This window comes from Ictidomys tridecemlineatus, chromosome 1 (genome assembly GCF_052094955.1).
Source record: "Ictidomys tridecemlineatus isolate mIctTri1 chromosome 1, mIctTri1.hap1, whole genome shotgun sequence".
Lineage (NCBI taxonomy): Eukaryota > Metazoa > Chordata > Mammalia > Rodentia > Sciuridae > Ictidomys > Ictidomys tridecemlineatus.
Window position 1 is genome coordinate 190,037,344 of NC_135477.1, and position 23,937 is coordinate 190,061,280.

General features: G+C 52.0%; 1 protein-coding gene across 1 annotated transcript in view; it reads left to right on the plus strand.

Moving 5' to 3' along the window:
* Wnt3a (Wnt family member 3A) overlaps nt 1–23,377 on the plus strand; it is a 41,617-nt gene extending 18,240 nt beyond the window's left edge. The window contains exons 3-4 of the mRNA XM_040272919.2: nt 17,051–17,316; nt 21,530–23,377. Coding sequence (XP_040128853.1) covers nt 17,051–17,316; nt 21,530–22,009 — 746 coding nt within the window. The 3' untranslated portion in view covers nt 22,010–23,377. The remainder of the gene's footprint in view (nt 1–17,050; nt 17,317–21,529) is intronic.
* Nucleotides 23,378–23,937: the final 560 nt, after the last annotated feature.

A 23,937-nucleotide genomic window follows, 5' to 3' on the forward strand; every position in this document is an offset into this window, starting at 1 on the left:
AGATGCCAGGTCCATTTTGGGATGCTGGCTGCCACTTGTCCCCAGACCTCCTTGTGCCAGGCTCATCCCCCATACCTACACCACCCTTTGCTGGGCGCTGTGCCCTTTAGCTATTTCCAGAGGTCTGACTGTGGGGGTCTGACAGTTTGGGCTTGCTTTTCCATGGCTCCTGGATTTTCCTACTGGGTCCTGGGGTGGGAGCAGACCACAGACCCCACCACTCAATGGCATAGAGGTCACCATGGAGGAGCATCATGAAGTTTGCAGTGTAGTCAGCTCCTGAAGGGGCCATCGCTTCCTGGAGCAGGGCCCAGGAACACACTGTCCATTGAGGCACCCAGGTGACCAGCAGGAGGGAGGAGTTTGGGCAGAGGGCCAGGTCATGTGGGAAGGGCCCACTAGGGACCCTGCATCCTTCAGTGTTCCTCACAGCATGGCCACAGCTGGGGTCCACTTCCCGTCTCCATAGCCCTTCTCCTCTGGCTTCCTGGGCTTGCGCCCATAGCCCCAGCCTTCCATTGCTCAGGTCAAAAACCTCGGGCTCCCGATGAGCCTCTAAGGCTCAGAGCCCCTTGGCAACACCTTCAGCCTCAATCCAGAGCCTGATACTTCCCACCATGCCCTCCCACTACCCAGATCCCAGTCACTGCAGGCGCTCCCATGAGACCCCTTAGTCATGCCCCATGACCAAGAGAACTGGTGTCCCTCCCTTGACAGCCATGCCATGCTGCCCACCTGCCTCCTTGGCCCCGTCCTGGCAATGCACACAGAATGTGTGTGCCCCTGCACTCCTAGCCCCCCAGGCCACGGTATCAGGAGGTAAAGCCTGTGGGAGGTGATGAGGTCATGAGATGGGAGCCTCACCATGGGATCAGTGTCCTTATCAGGGGATCCCAGGAAGCCCTGCCCCAGGATCCACCTCTGTCCTCACCATGTGAGGACAGTAAGATGGGTGGCCGTGGGCCAGAAGCAGCCCTCACCAGGCCAGAACCTGCCAGGCCATGACCTTGGGCTTCGGCTTCCAGAACTGGAGCAACACATCTGTGTTTCACACCACCAGGGCCAGCGTCCTTGTCAGGCAGCCCAAGTGGACCAAGACACTCCCTGACCCGTCCACCCGTGGGCCTCCTGGCTGCTTCTCAAACTCAAGGCACAGTTTACTCCTGACTCACACCAGGGAGGGCTGCCAGGAGCACTCTTCCCCCTCTGTCTTTACGGCTCACCACCCAGGGCCCTGTCCTCATGCCAACAGGTTTTGTCATACATAGTGCCCCCCCAATGCTTCTGTTCCCCTCACATGGTTTCTCAGTCCACCAGCCCTGCCTCAATTTTCCTTCTCATGTACAGTGTCAGTGCAGCCCACCCTGCCCAAGGCCAGGGGAAGCCCACTTTGCACACACTGTCTGATACCCAAGGAAGGAGCAAGTGGCCTTGCCATAGCCCAGCAGCTGGGATTCAAGAAATTGGGTGTCCAGTCAAGGAGCCAGCCCTGCGGGCCATAGGCATTGGTGGAAGCCAGCTGAGGAGGCCTGTGTGTGGCTGATGCAGCCTGGCTGGGAGAGTCTGCACCCAGGTGTGGCCATGCCCCACCCCCTGAGGGGCAGTAATCCAGGATGGCAGTCCGGCTGGAGGTAGAGGAAGAGACTGGAGCTGGGGGCCTGAGGCTCCTGTGCCCTTGAAGGAGAGTGGCTCACGTCCTGGACTGTCAGCGACCTGTCTATGAAGTGGGAGAATGCTGCAGCCTGCCACTTCACAGAGCTGCTGGTCAGGTGTCACAGACTTGATCACAGCTCGGTTCTGGAAATGGAGGAATTGGGTCCTCAGGGCCACGTGGCTCTCCAGGAATGTCAGGGTATGGGGGTGTTACTTGTGTAGGCATGTGTACTTGAGTATGGGATGTGTGTATGTGTAGTGCGTGCAGTGCTGACACACAATGGTCCGTGTGCATGTGTGTATATTGGCCACAGTTATCACGTGTGTGTGTCTTGGTGTATGTGGGTGCAGGACGTGCATGCATGTGGCACACACATATGCTACAGTGTGTGCTGTGCATATAGGTAGCACTGTGTCTTGGTGTGTGTGGGTACAGGACATGCATGCATGTGGCACACACACCTGCTACAGTTTGCACTGTGCATATAGGTAGCATGTATATCTTGATGTGTGGATGCAGGACGTGTATGCATGTGGCACACACACACCCGCTGTAGTGTGTACTGCACATACAGGTAGCACATGTAACTTGGTGTGTGCTACGCACATGTATACATGGTGCAGGACAGTGGCCCGGGGCAGGGAGAAGTGTGCTGCGTGTGATGCTGCCGAGCAGACCAAGACAGGGTGCTGGTGTCAGGTGGGTGTGTGGCTGGAGAGCCAGGTAGAGTTCCCAAGGCCTCCCCCTCCCCAGAAAATGAGTAAGCAGCAGGGATTTGGAAAGAAGGCAAGAAGCCTGTCCACCCGGCAGCCAGCCCAGGTGGTGGAGGAGGGTGTGCGGAGTGGGGTGAGGAGGGGATACTATCCTTCCCTAGAAGCCCTGCTGCCATCCAGGGAGCCTGGGGGTATGCCACGATAGTCAGGGTGTCTCTCAGGAGAGGGGAGGACACCTGCATGATTCCATAACTGCTGTCCTTGGGCTAGGAGAGAAGATGGCCCTATGACTCCATTTCAGTGAGGGGCTGCAGGGAGCAGGTAGACGAACTCCTGAAGGGCTGCCACTCAGACAGCAAGTCTGTCCCCAAGACTAACCCTCAGGAGCACAGCTACCAGGGCCTGGACTGGACCACAACCTTGGAAAGGCACAGGTTTGCACACCAGGGCCCTAGACTGGAGATTGACTTTGGGACCAGCTGGGTGAATGCAAACCCCAAAGTCAGCCTGTGTCCTCATCTAAGTCGGCTAGAGAAGCCTGCAGACGTGTCCCTCTCTGAGCCCCTGGCATACCTTGGGACTCATCTTCAGGGCTGGGCTGTATTCCTGTGTGGCTAGACCACACTTTGCTTATCCACTCGGATGTTGGTGCTTATTTGGATTGTTCTCTATTCTGGCCTATTGTAAACAATGCCACTCTTTGTAGGGGTGTATGTTTCCAGTTCCCTGGAGAATATAGCCAGGGCAGTGTGGCTGGCCACTGAGGACCACTGGCATTCGAGGAACAGCTAAACGTCTGCAAAGCATCTGCGTCCTTTCACCTTCCTTCAGCCAGAGATGAGGGCTCTGACGTCCGCTCCATCTCACCAGCACTTGCCGTTTCTGGCTTTTGCTCTGCTCTGAGCACCCTGCTCGGTGAGCAGGGGTGTCTCACTGGGGTTTTCCCTTGGATTCCCCAGAGGCCCGAGGGTGTGGAGTGTGTTCTCATGTGTTCATTAGCCATCTGAGTGTCCTCTTTGGAGAAATGTCTGCTCAGTCCTTCCACCATGATGGCATTGTCTTTTTGCTCTGGAGTTCTGAAGTCCTTTGTATAGTTGGTGTGCAATCCATTATCCAGGACATGTTCTGCACATCTCACTCTGTGGATTGTCTTTTCACTTTGAAGCATAAAAGTTTTCAATTTTGATGAAGTCCAATTCATCTTCTTTTTTCTTTGGCTGCTTGGTTTGGGGCACCACTGCCTAATCCAAAGTCACAAAGATGTACTCTCCTCAAGTTTTCTTGTAAGAGTCTTAATAGCTTTAACTGCTGCATTTGAGTCTCTGATCTGTGTTGAGTTGATCTTGTGTGTATGGTGTGAGACATGGATTTTCCTTTCCATGTGAAAGTCTAGCTGTTCCAGCCTCATTTGCTGCAGGGACAGATCCCCACTTCCACAGCCAGCCCCATTGGTCTGGGCATCCTTGTCAAAGCTGAACTGCCTTTATTTGTGGGCCACCTCTTCTGTTCCACTGGTCTTTCTGCTTGACTCTACACTGTACTGTACTGCTGTACTGCTTTGGTATCTGTAGCTCTGTAGCATGTTTTGAAGTCAGAAACTGAGAGGTCTCCAACTTTTACCTTTTTTTCAAGATTTATTTGGTTATTTGAGGCCTCTGACAGTTCTGCATGAATGTTAGAATCAACTTATCAGGGGCTGGGGCTGTAGCACATGGTAAAGTGCTTGCCTCACATGTGTGAGGCATTGGGTTTGATCCTCAGCACCACACAAAAATAAATAAAGATACTTGTGTTCAAGTAAATGAATATATTTTTTTAAAAAAGAATCAACTTACCAGTTTTAGCACAAAAGGACTGGATTTTTAGGGGTTGTGTGGAATCTGCAGATCAGTTGGGGAGTATTGCCATATCAACAACATTAAATCTTCTGATCCATGAACGCAGAATCTTTCCATTTACGTTGGTCTCAATTTCTCCCAGTGTGGCACAGTTTGAGAGTACCATTCTTATTCTTCCTGGATTAAATCCACTCCCAACTGCCATATTCATTTTTGATGCTGTCATAAATGTGTTATTTTCTTCATCTTCTGTTCAGATTGTTCATTCCTGGTGTGTGGTGTTTGTTTTGGGGATTTTGTTTGTGGTTTGTTTGCAGACCTGGACGTTGAACCCAGGGCCTTGTAGATGGTAGGCAAGTGTTTCACCTCGGAGCTACCCTCTCAGGCCTTTGTATTTCATTCTGAGACAGGGCCTCACTAGGTTTCCCAGGCTGGCCTTGACTTTTCGATCCTCCTGCCTCAGCCTCTGGAGTTACTGGGATCACAGGTGTTCACCACACCCAGCATTGTATATTTTTAGTACACCATAGGAGCTCTGTAACCTGGCTGAAGTTGTTCATTGTTCTAACATACAGGATTTTTGCAGATATCTTTTTTTGTACATAAGAGGGTTTTACCTCTTCTTCCCAGTCCAGGTTCCTTTTATCCAGGACATGTTGAACAGCAGTAGAGGTGGGGCACTCGTGTTTCCCTCCAAATCAGGAAGATCCAGCTTCTCACCATTGGGCACCATGTCAGCGGTGGCCCCAACCCATTTTTAAGCTTTATGGATCTAGGTGTGAAAACCTTGTCCTTACAGATAAAGAGAGGAAATGGGAGAGTTTTATTATAATGCATCATTAGATTCTTTGGAATTTTTTGGAGTTATATGTGCCAAAAACCGTAGGCCATCTATTAACAAAAAAGTTTAAAAGTCTGTCAGCACACAAATCAATCAGATCTTCCTTAAATTGTGTAGAAAACAGGAAATTAGAAGTGATTCTCACAAGATCCAATCATTATGAATAGCACCCTACTTCTGGGACAAATCCCTAAGGCTGAGGGCTTTCCAGGAAGATTCTGGGATATCCTAGAACCAGAGGGGTACCCATGATCCTGATGTATACAGTCCTCCCTATTGCAGGCACACACCCGCGCCTGTACACAGTTGGTGCCCTGAGGGCAGCACAGAGGTATGCTCCAGCTCTCTGCAGGTGCTCTGTGAAGGTGTGTCCAGGGTAGACAGGGCTGTGCCTGGGGCTGTTCAGTGGGAAGTGTTCCCCCAGGGGAAGCACCCTTGGCCAGATCTCCTAGTACTCTCCCTCTCAACACACAGATGGTACTTTCCAGGTACCATTTCAGGGATCAACACCTGGCAGCCACTCAGTCTTAACACCCATCCAACAAGGCCAACGCTGTCGTGAGCCTGTTTTCCAAGAGAGAAAACCAAGGCACTGTGGCCATATGGGCCTCCAGCATCAATGGCTTAGCTGCAAAGACTCCAAACAGAGGGTGGGGCCTCGGATATGAACCCAACAAGGTCCCCCTGATGTGGCTCAGGCCTGTGGAGATAGTGAGGACTGCCTGGAGGGTAGGACAGTTGCTATGGAGGCCAGAAATGGGTTAAGACTCCTGAGCCCCCACCTCACCCCCAAGTTTGTTTGGGGAGAGGGTGAAGGGTCTGCAGGTCACTGAAGATTTCTCAAAGGGACTGAATAAACTCAGAAGGCTCCCCAAGGCCAAGCAACCCCTGCAGGTGTCTGGTCCTGCCCTAAGGAGCGGACAGGCAAGCTGGCTTCTGGCCAGAGAGCTAGGGGAACCCCTGACCCTCATATTCATTCCTTCACTTCCTAACAGTGGCCTATGTGCTGGCATCTGGACTGTTTGGCTTCAGCATCCCACACCCTCTCCCCACCAATGCAGACTCTGTCCTGCCTCAGGGTGGGAACAGGCTACATTGTCCCTTCTGCAAGCATGTCTGAGCGCCCGCCATCAGTTAGCAGCCTCCTCTGTCTCTCCTGCTCCCCCTTCTCTCCCCTCTCCTTGTACTTCTCTCAGACTATCTCACCCTCCTCCCTTTTTCCACTGGATGAGCAGGAAACTCTCACTGCTTGGTTTAAATAGGAAAAAGGATGCCTGGGATTAAAGGGCAGAATTCCTAGTGGGCCCCTCCAGGTGCCCCAGAGAGAAGCCAGCTAGGGGAGCCATTGTGGAATCCCCCAATCCCGCCAGCCTCAGAGGCTCAACTTGGCTCACAGTAATCAATCTGATTGGATTAGGGTCAGGGTGACCCTAATCATGTCAAAGGTCACCCCCGGCTTTGTGGCAAACACCATGGGGATGCCTGGTCACCCTGCTGAGGCGGCCTCGTTGAACAGAGTTTAACATCTGCCAACCTGTGAGGGGGGCCAGCCTCATGCAAGTGTGCGTGTGAAAGTGCATCTAAGCATGCACTGTGTGTGGGTTTGTGGGTGTATGCGTGTGTGCACATGTGTGTGCATGTGAGTGCTGTGTGGGGAGTGTCTGCGTGTACGGGCATGTGTGAATGTGTGTTATGTGGGTGGCGTGTTTGCACTGTAGTAGTTTGTGAGAATAGGAAGGAAGGGCCATGTACACCTTCTGCTTCTAGTTCCATCTGCCCTTGGTCCATCTGGCCTGGGACTGTGGGCCAGGCCCACCAGACAGCTTGGGGAAGCACCGGTGCCTGGGACAGCCAGAGAAGCAGAGCCGGGCAGGTTCTGAAGAGTTCTCTCCTCTTCAATCCAACCTAGCTCTGGGCAGAAAAGCATTTGAGGAATTTTGAGAGCTTGGAGACTGGTGCAGCTTATCTGTTCCTTAAGGCCGGCCCTGGACACCTGGAGGGCCTGAGCCAGCTGACACCCTCTCTTGACCTCTGGTGAGGTGAAGCCAGTAGGGAGGCTGTAAGCACAGAGGCCTGCCAGGGCTGTCCAAAGAAGGCTGCTCAGCTCCAGGGCCTGGGACCCACGGATGGATGTCAGAAGAGCAGCAGACATTCCTGGGAGGAGGCCAGTGGGAAGTGCAGTGGATGTGGCTGCCCAGCAGGGTTGGGGGTGACTTGTGGCTTTGCCGGGAGCCCGTCTTTGTATTGGCTGAGTGAGCCGTTTGTATCTCAGAGAAGAATTACAGGGATCATAAGGGGATGAGGTCTGATGCCTCAGGACCCCTGGATGCTGGGGCCTCAGGCTGCACCCACCCTGATATGAGTTGCTCCCAGAGTCCTCCTAAGCCAGGGTTCTTGGGCCATGCAGCTCCTTTTGTAGGAGGGGCCTGTGGAGGCTTGCCTCTCTGAACCCGCCTTGGGGGCATTTCTCTTCCACTGTCCCCAGCAGCCCCTGGGGGTGCTCTGCTGGCAGAGGCAGCCTTTACTCACTATAGGGTTCTTACTGGAACCTCACCCACTTGGACAGTCCCCAGGCCACACATTCTGCCTCCTGTTGAGGGGTGGCTGATCCCACTCAATGTAGGGTATGGTCAGACTCCCGGTGTTCCTCAAGCCCCAAGGGTGGCAGAGGTGGGGGTTTTGGGGTGTCAGGTTCTCAGTGTGTGCCCTTGGTCAGCCCAGAGACAAACGCCCACGTCTCCCAAACTTAAACCCTGTTCTCTTTAGAGAGGAGCAGCCCAGCTTTCCTTCCCTCCAGGGCAAAGCCCTTTCCTAATGATTGTCTCCAACATCCGGAACCCCTCAGGGGGTGGTCCCTGCACCGTCCTGTGTGTCCACAGCCTACCCAGAGGGCCGGCAAGGGGAGGGGCTGCCGGCCAGCCCAGGCGTCCCCAGCCTGCGTGCTCAGGCGGGGACCAAAGGGCAGCTCTTTAGGGAAACGGCATCCCCAAATCCAGGTTGCGACCCCTGACCCCTCCCATCCGAAAGTGTTGCCATTCACGGCGCATTGGGGGTGGGGGGCTTGGCTGGCTCCAGGGGCCTCTCCGGTATATCATTAACTCTCCGCAGTGGGAGGGGGACCCCGGCCGACACCCCGCCGCGCCCGGCTCTGAGCACAATGTCCCCGCGACGACGACAAGATTAAGCACAAGGGAAAAGTGAAAATGCTGTTGGCGATTCACACGCCCTTCGGGGTGTTGAATTAGAGCGACTGAATAGGGATTTCCCCTCGCGCCGACGGCCCGGCGGGCAGCGCATACTTCCAGGTTGCTATGACTGGCCGAGGATCGCCTAATCACCGGCCAGGGGGAAATTCATATAAAATATCGCCGGCCATTGTGGGCCTAACGCGGCGTGACAGTGCGGCACAAAGCCGGATTCATCAGCCCCAGCGGGTCAGCAAGGCGTCCGGCCGCGCGGGCCGCCGGGCGGTGTCAGGGGCCGCGGCCACGCTGGGGCGCGGGCGCATTCCGCTCTCAGGTGGCTCCTGGGCCTTTTGTGCCGCCGTGTGATTACCAAATGCCACCGCGACACCCCCTCCGGGCCGCCAGGCTCCTCAGCGGCCTGGAGAGGGGCCGCGGGAAGGAGGGAAGGTGGGCAGCTTGGACAAGAGGCGCCAGGGCGTCGGCCGCCAGCGCGCACCCGCTGGGGCACACCGCCCGCTCCTGTCTGCCTGGCAGTGCCTGGTCCTCCCGCCAACCTGACTAGCTGGAGTACTAGGCCGGGAAGGGGTGCCCACTGTTGGGAGTTCTGGAAGCCCACCGAGCCCTTCCTACCGAAATGGGAAGGATGGTTTGGTTGCTTCCAAGTGACCTAGGATTGGAGCAGCCAGGACCATGTCCAGAGTGGCCTGGAGGCCCCAACCAGGATGGACTCCATCGCTGAGTCCTCCCATCCCAGCTCAGAGTGAACCCCCAGACAGGACCCTGGTGGAAACTGAGAGAACTTGAGGAAGAGGCTTGGTGCATTTGGGGCAGCAGGTGCCCATCCTGACCCTTGTGTGGGCCGGGTGAGGGGGGGTGTTGTAAAGTGCTGATGCTGGTGGATTAATCTGCTGTGCTTTCTATGACCATCTGCCAGGACCTCCCCAAGGTCCATTCCTGTGCAATGGCAGTTTCAGCAGGGATAGGTCCTGTGCTCCAAGAATTCTGAGGCAGAGGAGGACCCAGAGAGGGCTCTATCTGTGCAGGCTGTGGCTGGATTTGAGCTTCCCTGCACCTTGCTCATAATGAACTCTCAGATCCTAGATCAATGAATGGACAGATGGATGGTAGGTTGGTGAGTGGATGGCAGTTGGGTGAATGGAATCTGGAAGACAAAATGGATAGAATAGATGATGATGGGTGGATGGGGGTGGATGGAAGCTGGAGAATAGGATGAATGGGTGATTGATGGAGAACGTATAGATAGATGGCTGGTTAGTTGGATGGTTGGTTGGTTGGATGGATGGTAGCCAGATGGATGGATGAGTGAATTGATGGATAGATGGATGGATGGTGGATGGATTGAATAGATGGGGAGTGAATGATAGATGGATATAGATAGATGGGTGGGGAATGGTGGATGAAGGGTGGATGGGTGAGTGTGTTGATTTTAAAAAAATGGAAAGAAGGAAGGAAGGATAGATAATTGATACTTTGCTTGAACTTGCTAAATGAAACTACAGCAAGTGCTGGACAAAGATGGTTTCCCCAGGTGTCATTCACTTCTATTTTGGAACAATTTACCACATATTTCTCTTATTTTTCTCTTTCCCTACACCTGACCACATTGTAGAAAGAATCTTGGGTCTGAACAGAACAAACTCTCTATAGCCTGAAATGTTCACCCAGGCTCTGCCCTGGGTGACTTGGCCAAATGTCAGCATTAGTCTAAGTGTCCTGGTCCCTCAGCCCACAGCCTCTACCCCTCCTCCTTTGACTTTGAGTGGCCCATTTGAAATAAGGCATTTTACCTCAGACTGGAAAGGTCTCCTGCCCTCTGGAGTGTTGGCTGATGGCTTCACCCCACACCCACCCACAGACCTCTGTTGTGCCAACAGAAACGGAAATTTCTAACAACGGTGTTATTTGTGGCAAAGAACTTGGCTGTGATGAAGGCAGCAGCCTTGCCCTCCTCAGGGACTTCATGAAGCCTTGTCCCCAGCAACTCCAGGAAGGAGATTACTCTGGACTGGTTCATTGACAACCTGCTTATTGCAACACCCTGAGGAAATCTGATAATAGCAACAGATGCTCTTTCCAGGAACACACACTCCTTCCCAGACACACCCATGCATTCTGCCACAACCTCAGAGGGCTGCCAACCCTAGAGGACTGCCTGCCCCTCGACCCCTGGGTGAAATCAGCAGTCCCTATGCTTCGGAATGTCACCTGGGGCCATTCTCCTGGGCAGCCTCAGGATGTTTTCTGACTTTCAACTTTGACATAGTCCTCGATCTGTAAAAGCCTGACGGGAGGAACACCAGGAGTCCCGGAGCCCTTGTCTGGCTCCGTGATGCTGACACAGGAACAACCACGCACCATCCACCAAAGCCAGGACTCCAGTCTACCAAGTAAGCTGGCTTGACTCACGTCACTGCTTTTCTACTGAACTCCCTTTTCTGTCCCAAAATCCCATCTCAGGTCCTTCATTGCTTTTTGTCACCACATTGCTCAGGCTCCTCTGCCCTCCCTCCCCTGTCTTGACCCTGGGACCACCGAGGACATGGCCAGGTATTTTTAGGAAGGCCCTGGATTTCGGTTCACGGGAGGTCTTCTGACAGTTAGGTGCAGGCTGTGCTCCTTGAAGGTGGAGCAGTGCCCTCAGGATCCCATGGTGCCTGTCCATTGCTGGGATGCTGATGCCATCCCTTGCTTAGGGTGTCTGCAGGGTCTCCAGCACACAGCCACAGGCCACAGGTCTCTCTTTGTGATCCATCAGTGTCGTGGAGAGCTGCTTGGGGATTAGTGACTTCAGAACACACTTCTCTGGCCTGCAGCTTCTATGACGGCCTTGCAGCTGGGGATTTCTGTCCTAGTGGTCTGACCCTGTTTGCAGAGCCCTGGCATCTCATTTCTTCCTGAGCCAGTTGAAGGCCAGTTTCAGGGCTTCCTCAGCTTGGCCAGCCTGACATTTTCTGGAAGGAACCTCACCTCCTCATTTGACATCAGAGGAAACTGAGGCTCAGCAGAGAACACCGATCAATTTGCTGGTGACAAAGCCAAGCAAAAATGAAGTTCCTTAGCTGTGTCTTAAGTCCTGAGCTCCACCCTCCCTCCCCTGCACACCCTTGCCCTCAAGTGTGTCTGCCAGCCTTGTGTTATTTGCCTAAGTTCTGATAAGCAGGGATCTCTCAGCCCTTATCCTGGGCAGGGCAGGGGCAAGGCCTAGAGAGCTCTGGTCCCTGGTTTTCCTTATCTCTCAGGGTCTGTTCAGAAGACAGAGAAGGGCAGGGAGCAGGGACCAGCTGGGAGACAGCTCCTGCAACAAAGCGGGTTTTCTTGTCTGGGTCAGAGCATTCAGGAATTGGAGTGTCAGCCTGGAGAAGGTCCGCAAAACTTGGAGTGAGAGAGGGCAGGTGGAGAAGCCGAATGTGTTTCTCCAGGAGGTCAGTTAGATGCTCCCTCTGGGCTGCCCTGGGAGGGGCAGCCAGGAAAGCTAAGTTGCAAAATCCCCCAGGCCACTTGCTTAAAATTCCTAACTTAGGCTCAGTGACAGCAAGGAAGGGTAGGCCAGTCCCAGAGGGTTAAGAAGAAAGTATGCCCAACCCCTACCCCAGAGGGACAGGGAGGGAGCATTTTAGGTCCTTGAAAGATAGGATAAGGCCAGGTGTGGTAGCCAGCCTATAATCCCAGAGACTCTGGAGGCCCGGACAGGAGTATCACAAGTTCAAGGCCAGCCTGGGCAACTTAAAAAGACCCTGTCTCAAAAAATAAAAGAGCTGCCATATGGCTTAGTAGTAGAGCACCCCTGGGTTTAATCCCCTGTACCACAAGTAAATAAATAAATAAATAAGATAAAATTTTTAAAAATAAATAGAGATAGATTAAGGAGGGGTCTCTGTAGAATGGAGGCAGGAGAGAAGTGGCTGGTGTCTGGCATATACTGGCATCTACCTACTCAGTGCCTTAGGGCCTGGGAAAGGCCACTCCAGGCCTGTTTGTGAACTGAGGATTCATATGAGGAAAGGAAAACAGGAGGACCTTGGGAAGGTGCAAGGAAATGGCCACCTGGCAGAGGGACTATCCTGGGTCCACCAGAGGACATGGCTCACCCAGTGCCATTAGCCTGGGTGCCTTAGAGCAGCAGGAGCTGGCCTGCTGAAGGTAGGCTCGCTGCCTACCCCAGGGCTCCTACCCTTTCCTCTGGCCCCACAAACTTTGAATAGTCTTGTTCTCCAAACTGGAAATGAAAGGTGAGCAAGACACAATCCCTGCCCTAGGAAGTGTCCAGGCTGGGGACACATCACAGGAGCAGCGCAGGTCCAGTTGAGGAGCAGTGGAGGCTGGTGTAGGGGGCACCCCCCAGCTGGGAGACCTGGAGGCTCTTAGGGGCCATACCAGCTACAGACAACATCCAGGATCCTGGCTGCTGCCCCATAGAATAGATAGGACTGTGGCAGGCACAGCCTAAGCCAAGGAAGAACGGGGAGCAGCAACAGATGGAAAAGCAGGGTCACGCAAGGAGTAGCCTTGCAAATCTTGGGAAGTGCCACACTGTCATTTGGCTTTATACAAAGAACTTGGCTTGTGGGGCAGGTGTGCATGTGTGTGTGTGTGTGTGTGTGTGTGTATACATACATGTGTGTGTGACAGAGGAGTTATATGGAACTGGGGATGCCAAGCCCAATTAGGAAACTCTTTGGGATCCAGGTGGGAAACAGTCTCACAGAGAAGGGCCTAGAAGGGTGGAAGAGACTGGGAGACCCCAGGGCCCACTTGGGAGAGTAGAGAGTTCCTTTCTGGGCTCCTGGCTGAATGCAGGGGCTGTCCAGGCTCTTGGTAGAGCCCTAGGAAGGGTAGAAGAGCAGCTGGGGCCTATAAAGGGTCATCCAGGGAGTGTGTGCAAAACCATGGAAAGGGTCACCAGGTCACCCAGAGGGACCCAGGGAGGCTGTGACCAGTCAGCCAGGGGAAAGTTGGCAGGAAGCCACCATCCAAAACACTTTCTGGTTTGTGAATCCTCAGATTGGGAGAAAGTGTGCTTCAGGTGATGGACACGTGGACATGTGCTCAGGCTTGCAGTGTGTGGGTGCCTGCTTACTGCTCCCGTGCCCTGCCTGCCTGGGCTTTGGGGCACACGAAGCTATGGGGCTTCTCTCCCAGGACTGAGCTGCAGAAGGTGTAGAAGCAGCCCTGCAACCTACCTGCTTGCCCTGGGACAGAGCTCCTGGGTGTCCTGATGGAATTAAGGAGGTCACAGCCTTCCAACCCCAAGGGGCCTGAGGGAACATCTGCCCAGGAGAAGCCTGCCCAAGAGACCCTCCACACCCCTTCCTGTCCCACTGAGGGAGGTCTCCTGCTCTCTTCTTCCTCCTGACAGCCCAGGGCATCAAGGAGAGAGAGATAAGAAAAGGTCCCTGTAGGACCATAGCAGAAACACTAAGAAACCGTGCAAGGGTGTGTGAGCCCCCAGAGACCTAGGCCTGTGGCACTGGAAGCCCAGAGCATTTTTTAGCTAGGTTCATATAATCCCTGCTAATCAGTAGGTCAGATTCTCTTTCATCTTGCTCTGGCACTTTCTCCCACTCAGAATGCCATGCTTAACATACAGCAGGCGCTTAGCACACCTACATCAGATGGCAGATGGAGAAGAGAGTGACCTCCATGGACCACAGGGCCCACATCCCCCCCACCCAGCAGGCAGTGACTGGATACCTGGCAGCAGAGGCTGCATGCACTCAGGAACAGAGGTACCACTCATTCCTGCATCTCCAAGCCCAGGCTATCTGAAGGCCATCTGCCTCCCTTGAATCCCAGCCCCCCACACTGACAACCTTCTCACAAACTCCAGCCCTCCTCAACTGCCCTTCCACAAAAATACCACCACTTTCCTCTTCAGCCTCAGTTTCCCTGTTTGTAGGAAGAATCACAGAACACTAGGCAGCTCCAACATTACACATGAGCCAATAGCGGCCAGCATATATTCCCTGTAGCCCTCAGTGGCCATGGGCCCAGGCTGGGGGGCAGTGGAACTGGCACAGGCAGAGTATGCACTGCAGGCCACTGGCCTTGAGACAGTTCCAGAAGAGGCAGCCCTACACCTGGGCCTTGCAGGTTCCTGGAGTGAGGGGTGGCAGAGGGAACGGTGAGAGCAGGTTGCCACAGGCAGAACAAGAGTTGCACTGGGGGGCAGGGTGGTGGTCTCCACATGGGCCCCAAGCCCAGGACCAGGTAACTTCTGTTTTGCTGCCTTCTTGCAGCCCCATGATTATTTTGAGGTCCTGTTACATTAGTTACTACTTATCCACAGGGATACACTGCAAGACCCCCAGTGGATGCTGAAACCATGGATGGTACCATGCCCTCTCTAAACCATGCTTTTTTTTTCCTGTATAAACTTATAAACCTGTGATGACATTTCATGTTTCAGTAAGGTACAGTAAGATATTAACAACTAATGCTGAAATAAAGCAGTTTGTAACAATACACTATACAGAAGTTAAGCAAATGTGGTCTCTCTCAACATATTGGTAAGTTTTCCTTTATGAGCTGTGGACTTCATATTTTTCTGCAGTCTGAGATATTACAGGAAAGTTACCATGTGTTTCTTTTTCCTTCTTCTTAGCAACCTCAGCATACTCTTTCTTTCCTTTCCTTTTCTTCAGATTGAGAACTTGCTCCTTTTCACATACAAGAGGCATTTAATAAATGCCTTCTCTTTGGCATATCCAAATTGCCAGCTTCACTGCTCTTGCACTTTGGGGCCATTATTAGGTAAACAAGGGTACCTTGAACACAGCATTGTGATATTGCAACTGTCAGTCTGATAACCACGGTAGCTACTGAGTAACTAATAGATGGGTAATGTGTACACGGTGGTTTCACTGGAGGAAGGGATGACTCACACCCTCGCAGGACTAAGCAGGCTCCTGTGAGATTTCTTCACACTACTCAGACCACTGTGTTGTTTAAACTGGTGAGTTCTTTCTTCCTATCTTTCCTTCTTCTTCTTCTTCTTTTTTTTTTTTTTTTTTTTTTGTGGTGTGTGTGTGCGCGCGCGTGCGCACACACACTTGGGATTGAACCCAGGGTTGCTTTCCCACTAAGCTACATCCCTAGCCCTTTTTATATTTCAATTTGAGTCAGCAGCGTGCTAAGTTGCCCAGGGCTGGTCTTGAACTTGCAATCCTCCTGCTTCAGTTTCCTGAGCCTCTGGGATTTCAGCATGTACTACCGTACCAAGCTATGACTTGTTTATTTCTGAAAATTTCCACTTAATATTTTCAGACTGTGGTTGACCATGGGTAACTGAAACCTCTGATAAGGGAGCTACTGAATTGCTAATTGAATTCCGTGGGATGGACATGCCATGGCTTTTCATCTATCTACCTGTTGATGGACATTTGGATGCCTCCCATTTGAGGCTGTCACAAGAGCACTGCTGTTATCTTTGTCTTGTCTTAGTGCAGTTGTGGGCTTCTCTAGGGGAGGGACCCAGTGACTTGATGGGAATATGCCTAGCTTCTGGAGTTGCTGCCAGCATGCTCTCCAAGGGACACACTGTGTCACCGCCTCCTCCTTGCTGTTCTCTGACTCTGCAACTCCAACTGTTTCTTGCTATAAGTGGAGCTTCTGTTGATTCTGGTTTGCACTGCTCCTTGCCAAGGAGTGTTGAGCATGTGCTTGTAGACCCTTGTGCACTTTTTAAAATTTCACATATTTATGATACACAAATACATCATTTAATGTTCAAACCAGGGCTTTTGGCATATCCATCACCTTAAATATTTATCATTTTTTGTAGTAAAAACATTTAAAATCCTCTCTTTTAGCTCCCCTCTCAACCTGGGGAATCGAAACCCAGGTCCTCATGCATATCAGACAAATGTTCTATAGCTGAGACTCATCCCCAGCCCCTCTCTTAGCTATGCTTAAATATTCGATGACTTTTGCTCCCTGGGCTCACCCTGTTGTACATGTTGTCACTCATATGTGGAAGCTGAAACATCTGTTCTCATAGAAGTGGACCAGAGGCTGGAACGGGAGGGAGAAGGGCATTAGAGAGAGGCTGGTCAAAATTGCAGTAAGACAGCAGGATGGCTCTGGTGGTGGCTGTCGAGTCCTCTGTGCACTGAAATAAAGCAGTTGTAACAATATATTATACAGAGCCATCCTGCTGTCTTACTGCAATTTTGACCAGCCTCTCCCTAATGCCCTTCTTCCTCCCGTCCCAGCCTCTGGTCCACTTCTATGAGAACAGATGTTTCAGCTTCCACATATGAGTGACAACATGTGCTACTTGCCTTTCTGTGCCTGGCTTATTTCGCTTAACATGATGATCTCCATTTCCATCCATGTGGCCAATGACAGGATTCGCTCTTTTTAAGGACTGAACAGTCTTTCACTGCGCATACTACAGAGCGATAATAACCCAGATAACATGGTATTGGCATGAAAACAAACCCACACAATGCAGCAGAGCAGAGACCCCAGGAATAAACCCACATATTGACAGCCGATGATTTTCAACAAGGCGCCAAGAACGCATACTGGGGAAAGGACAGTCGTTCCAATAGATGGTGCTGGGGGACTAGAGATCACCTGCAGAGGAAGGAGACTAAACCACACCAAAGACAAACGTGAGACCTGAAATGTCAAACCACTGGAAGAAAACGGGAAACGCTTCCCCACCTGGTCTGGGCAGGACGCCCCACCCAGGCCGCCAGAACCGCGCGCTCCTCCCGCTCTCCTAGGCTGGTGGCGGCGCGCCCTCCCCCAGCCTCCTGCCAGCCCCGCCGACCCCGTCCCTCCTCTCTCCGCAGCCACACGGGAGTCGGCCTTTGTCCACGCGATTGCTTCCGCCGGCGTGGCCTTCGCGGTGACGCGCTCGTGCGCAGAGGGCTCGGCCGCCATCTGCGGCTGCAGCAGCCGCCACCAGGGCGCGCCCGGCGAGGGCTGGAAGTGGGGCGGCTGCAGCGAAGACATCGAGTTTGGCGGGATGGTGTCTCGAGAGTTCGCTGATGCCCGGGAGAACCGGCCCGATGCCCGCTCCGCCATGAACCGCCACAACAATGAGGCCGGTCGCCAGGTACGTCCCCGGGATCAAGGGTCCTGGGGCAGTGGGGGCTTCCTCAGCAGGGCGAGCGTCTGTCGGGCAGTACAGCGGGCAGGGGGAGGGCCGCCTGCGGTGCCCAGACTGGAGGTCTGTCACATCCTGTTCAGCAATGCCTGAAGGTCAGCACTGTCCACCTGCGCTCCAAACATCCCCTGCATGCCTATGGGATGGCGAGGCCACCTGTGTGTGGCTCACCGGGAGGAGGGAGGCCTTCATGATCCCCTGTGCCATCCAGGGAGAAAGAGAGCCAGGCAGGGGAGTCTGCAACCAGGACATGCACACGAGGTGACCAAGGGGAGGGAGACAAAGACAGGAGGACAGGTGGTGGATGGATAAGGGCAAGCAGATATTCATGAGAATGTGAAAAACAAAAGAGGAAAGGACAAGAACAAAACGTTGAAAGCTTCCACCTTTTGCCTGGAGGTAATAGGGTCTTGCTGTTTTCTTCAGGGTTTCAGGAAGAAAGACAGACGCCTGAATTTTCTTGTGCAGAGGGCTATTTTCACTGCTCGCCCTTTTCAGAGAGTAAACTTCCAGACCATGAACACTCCATATCTAGTAGACCCAGGAATGAAAGTCTATTTTAAAAGTATTTTATACCCATTGGCTCCCATTGTCCATCTTCTTTTTATATATATATTTATTTTTTAATTGTAACTGGACCCAATACCTTTATTTATTTATTTTTATGTGGTTCTGAGGATCGAACCCAGGGCCTCACACATGCTAGGCGAGCGCTCTACTGCTGAGCCACAACCCCAGCCCTCTGTCTAGCTTCTTGTAGCCAGGAGCAACCTCTTTATGTGGCAGGAGTGTGGGGTGTATTTCAAAAAGGGTGAGCAGGGGTCTCTGCCTGAGGGACACTAAGCACAACTGAGGGAGAGTTGCCAACATGAAAATAGTGTCCGCATGTGACGTTCAGACCTTCATCTCTCTCCTGAAACCCCAGTTACAGGAGCGGACCTTCATTAGCTTCAGGCAAGAAGATGGAAGAGTCTCTCTGGTAATCCAACCCACCCAGAAGAAAAGGCTTAAGATACTCATGGGGGAGTCCCTAACAAAATAAGGCAGCCAATCGTACTTCAGTGAGCATCAAAGTTGACGCACCCCACACACACATGAGGATTTCCAGCAAGCTACTCAGTGTACCACTCTCAGTGTGTGCAGACAGCCAGGGGTAACCAGACACCTAAAGAAAGCCTCTGCTACCAACAATAGTTAAGAGTAAAATACACGAACAAGAACAGAACTTAAGGGAAAGAGTATTGTAAGGAGAGAAGAGAACTTCAAAAAACTGTCAGTATCTACAGAGAAACAATACACCATATCCATGAGATTGGAATACGATGTAAATTTAAATAAAAGTCAGAGGGAAAAAAGAGCTATTTGTAATATAAAATATGAATTTTTAAAATTCAGAATATCTTAGCCGGGCATGGTAGCACATGTCTGTAATCCCAGTGACTTGGGAGGTGGAGACAGGAAGATTGCAAGTTCAAAGCCAGCCTCAGCAAAAAATGAGGTGCTAAGCAACTCAGTGAGACCCTGCCTCTAAATAAAATACAAAATTGGGCTGGGATGTGGCTCAGTGATCAAGTGCCCCTGAGTTCAATTCCTGGTACTTACTATCTATCTATCTATCTATCTATCTATCTATCTATCTATCTATCTATATATTTTGGAAGATAATAAGACACTTTCCCATAAGACAGAAAGAGCCAAAAATAGTCAAAGAGATGAAAGATAAGCAAGAACAGAAAATGTGGCAGGTCTTTCCAACAAACACAAAGATGAATACAAAGAGGAGCAATTTAGCCCATATATATATATATATATATATATATATATATATATATATATATATATACGCACACACACACACACACACACACACACATACATACATACATACACACAAACACACACCAAAAAAAAAATCAGAAAGTTTCCCCAGAACTGTCAGTGGCTGAACAGCAAGGAGGAAAGACCCACAAGACTCACTGATGTGAAGTTCAGAGCCTACAACATATTGAAGCCCACTAACTTTCAGGAAGAATATTTGGGTTTATGCAAAAGATCAGGAATCAAAATTGGATCAGACTTCTCAGAACAACAATGAAAGTTAGAATAAAATAGGGTAATACCTTCAGAACTCTGAGGGACAAAATGGTTTAAACCAAGAGTTTCAGACCCAGCTAAACTATACATTAAACAGCATATGCAGTAGAAAATATTTGTTTTCAGACATACATATTTTACAAAATTTACCAGAAGTCATCTTCTGGCAAAAATAGATATCTCCAAGAAGATGAAATTTATAGAATTGATAGATGCATGAGCATCCTGAAGAAGGCATTTAGATAATTAAGGAAGAATTGGAGGATGAATCAATGACAGATACAATAATAACAGCAAAGAGAAAAAGTCATGTGGGAAAAGAAATAATACACCACATGGCTTCATGGAGTATGACATTTAACATGAGGCTAACACCATCAGCAGAAATGTTGATCTTACTGAAATTCTGCTATAGTTATTAGATTGGGGAGGGGGAGAGTTGAGAAATGTGGTTGGGTGATGAGACAGAGAACCAAATTTCCATCTCATTGTGAAAAGCCCCCTTGGCTGAGTTACTCATGGTAGATGGCACCATGGTGGGAGGACAAGTGAGAGGGAGAGATCTCATGGAGAGACAGGGAGCAGGGAGGGCCAGGCTTGATTTTCTATAAACCCTCTGACAAGAACTAACCAGGGCCCACAAGGACTTTCTCAATTTCTTCCTTCATCATAGACATTATAGAAGTAGAATCAGCCAAGGGGGTCCATAAGGAGGGACATCACAGGCTGCTGCTTTGGGAGCCTTGAGTCTGACAGGAGTACCATCCTTCCATAGGAACGTGATGGCTCTTGGGGCACATGGAGAGGGCCTCTGTTCTGCCTGGGATTTCTGCAAAGAGCAGGCCCCTCAGTAGGAGACACAACAGGGGCTGTGTCCCCAGTGAGCTAATACCTTCTCACCTCTTTCTATTTAAGTGTATTTTTATTTTTAATTGACATATAATAATTGCACATATTTTGGGATACAATGTGACATTTAAATACATGTATACAGTGTGTAAAGATCAGATCGAGGTCACTGACATTTCTATCACTTCAAACGTTGATCATTTCTTTGTCCTGGGAATGTTCAGAATCCTCTCCACTGGTCATTTTGTGGTCAACACCGTAGTTACCCCCACTTCACCATGTCACATTAGAAGTCATTTCTCTTGTCCAACTTAGGCCTCACCTTTTAAAGGTCTTACTATCTCTTCACATCACCACCCTGGGGGCCACCCTGGGGACCGAGCTCCCAGCACATGAACCTTGGGGGAGATACCACATCCAAACCACGGCAGCCCCACGCAGCCGACATGTCAGGTTAGGAATGAATGCAGTCAATACCCAAATCATGAAAGTGATCCTCTACATCCTTCTCTTCATTAAGTCCTGGGAATCCAGCATTGGGTTTGCACATGCAGCACTTCTCCATTAGGATTAGCCATATCTGGAGGGTCATGAGTGACCAGGTCCTACCACAGTCAACAGTATCGCCATAGACAGTTCTGAATGCCAGCTGCCCCTTTGCCTTCACCTACACCCCTTTCCCCAAAGAAGGAAAGGGAGGCTGTGTTCCCACTGTCCTCCTGAAGTCCCACCTCTCCTGCCTTTCCCCAGAGAAGGGAAACATTTTCTATTACCAAACACACTCCTCATCCAGGCCCTGCCCAATGTCCTCAGGCCCCCAAGGCCTCCCTGAGTCCATAAGGGATCACTCCCAGGGTTCCTACTCAAAACTCCCAGCCCTCAAGCAACTATTCTGGGCAGCCCTCCAATTCTCCCTCTTTGGATAAAGGTCTTCCTTCTGGCATCCACAGACCATGACACTTATGATTTTAATGTTCCCCATCACACCCACAGAACATACACAGAAAGGAAGCCTCTCAGGTCCTGTGACTTAGAGGCCTTTGGATCTGGCAGGACAGACCTCTGGGCTGGAGCACTAGTTGCTATAGGGAAGGTGGTGGTGCTGGGGGAGCACGAAGGGCCCCGGGGGCTTTATGGAGCAGGTGGGCTGCAGGCAAAGAGCAGGGAGAGAAGCAGCAGGGGATTGAGCAGACCCTGACTCACATGGGCACTTCTGCAGGCCATTGCCAGTCATATGCACCTCAAGTGCAAGTGTCACGGTTTGTCGGGCAGCTGCGAGGTGAAGACCTGCTGGTGGTCGCAGCCCGACTTCCGCACCATTGGTGACTTTCTCAAGGACAAGTATGACAGCGCCTCTGAGATGGTGGTGGAGAAGCACCGCGAGTCGCGCGGCTGGGTGGAGACCCTGCGGCCGCGCTACACCTACTTCAAGGTGCCCACGGAGCGTGACCTGGTCTACTACGAGGCCTCGCCCAATTTCTGTGAGCCCAACCCGGAGACCGGCTCCTTTGGCACGCGCGACCGCACATGCAACGTGAGCTCGCATGGCATTGACGGCTGCGACCTGCTATGCTGCGGCCGTGGCCACAATGCGCGCACCGAGCGGCGCAGGGAGAAATGCCATTGCGTGTTCCACTGGTGCTGCTATGTCAGCTGCCAGGAGTGTGCACGCGTCTACGACGTGCACACCTGCAAATAGGCAGCTCTCCCGAGACCGCGGGACAGGGCTCCCACTGGGGCCCGACCCCCACCTGGAGGTGGGCTCCTCTCTGACAGAGCAGGGCTTAGACAGGGGCAGGTGGAGTTACTTCTTGGACAGGTGGGGCTGGTGAATGAGTAGAGGTTGCTTGACTGGGTGGAGCCCCTTCCAGTAGAGCCAGGCTCTGAAAGGGGCGGGACTTCGGAACCGGTTTCTCCCTGGAGTGGAGCTGCTGTCCCAGGCCCAGCTTGAAGGGAGGGACCTGCAGGAACTGGGCCCCTGGAGAAGGGGCTTTTTCCGGTTTAAGTGGAGTTCCTGACTGGAGGGGGCCTCCCGTGGGTGGGACTTTGGATGGGGCGGGGCTCCTCTCTGAGGGTGGGGCTTTTCCTGTGTGGCGGGGCTCCTGAGGGCCCACTACCCTTCTCTCCTGCCTGCTGAGCAAAGCGCATCCCCTGATAAGTGAGCTGCAGAGACCCCGCGGGCGGTACTGGATCCCCATTTCCATGCTTCTGGAATCTGGGAGCTTTTCTCCAACCCCTGTGCACCTCTCTCTCCACCTAGGGACTCCCACTCTCCCCACTGGGACCCCTCTGGAGGAAAGTCTCCCGCGTCCCCTCGCCCTCCAACCCTGAGAACCCAGCTCAGACCTGGGAGAACTAACTTGGTAGAGGGTGGCTGGGGAGCGGGGTCTGAATCCCTGAGCCTCTTCCCACTGAGGCCTGCCTCTGGCCTGGCCTCCAATCCCAGGCCTCTTCCAGGAAATGTGCCACTGTTCCCAGCCCACTGAAGTTCCTGTTCTGATCTGGGCTATGCCCAGCCCCCAAGGCCACTCAGAGATGAGTTCTGTGAAAACTGTGGGGGCATCAGTGCAGACCCTGCCTTAGACAGAGGATCCACAGCCACGGCAGTCTCCCTCCCATCCCCACATGGCCAGCACTGAACCCTCCACCCTGCTGTTGAGGCCAAGGTGTCCAAACCTGCCTGCCACCAGCCAACATCCAGGAGCTTTTGAAGTCTCTGCCTGGGCTGGGAGTGAGAGGACACTGGACCCATCCAGCTGGTGCCCAGGGGCTGTCCACAGAGAACTCTCCTTTGTCTCTGCCACTGTGAAATGTCCCCACCCTCCAGGTAAGGGAGGGGACACAGCCAGGAAGGGGAGTTGAAGGCTAGAAGAGACCATGTGCCAGGAACGTCTTCGGCCTGGAATTGTTCATTCTGGGTCTTAATTTCATTTCCGATGCTGCTATCACTGGAGTTTGACAAACAGATGTGTTACCTTTTTTTTCTTTTCTTTCTATGAAAGAAATTATTTTAGTGATAGTGTGTAAGTTTCAAATAATGGGGAAAATAAAATAAATAAGAACGCTTTTTTGTGGCTTGTGCTGGGTTTTTTCCCTTTGATCTTATTATTTTGGATGAGCATCTACTAATTGCACATACTTGAGACTCAGGGTGATATTTTGACACGTGCAGTCTCCTGCCCTTACCGTTTGTGGTGGGCTGGGCCCATGCTGGGAAAGTGAAGATGCTGCTCAGGAGAGGGATCCGGGACAGGGGACACATGGCCAGCCACAAGGAGGCTGACAGCAGCACGCCTCTTCAGGGGGCTCAGGGCCAGCATTCCAGGAGGAAGGAGCAGAGGCAGCTCAGCCAAACAGAGGAGGACCCAGCAGCTGTGCCACAGTCTAGATCAGTGTGGACCAGAGTCCTTGAGTAGTGGGGTGACAATGGGGGTGGTAGGAGGCCTTGTGTGGGAGCAGGGCACCAGGCAGCCATTGATGAACAGACATTGAGAAGGGATTTGGGCCAAACTTCATGCAAGTCAGTGTTGCAGAGGAGACAGGGATCAGGTCACCTCCACATACGTCCACGTTCACGTGTCCAGCATCCCAGCATCACCCTGTATCTTCCAAGTCTTCTAGGTTTGG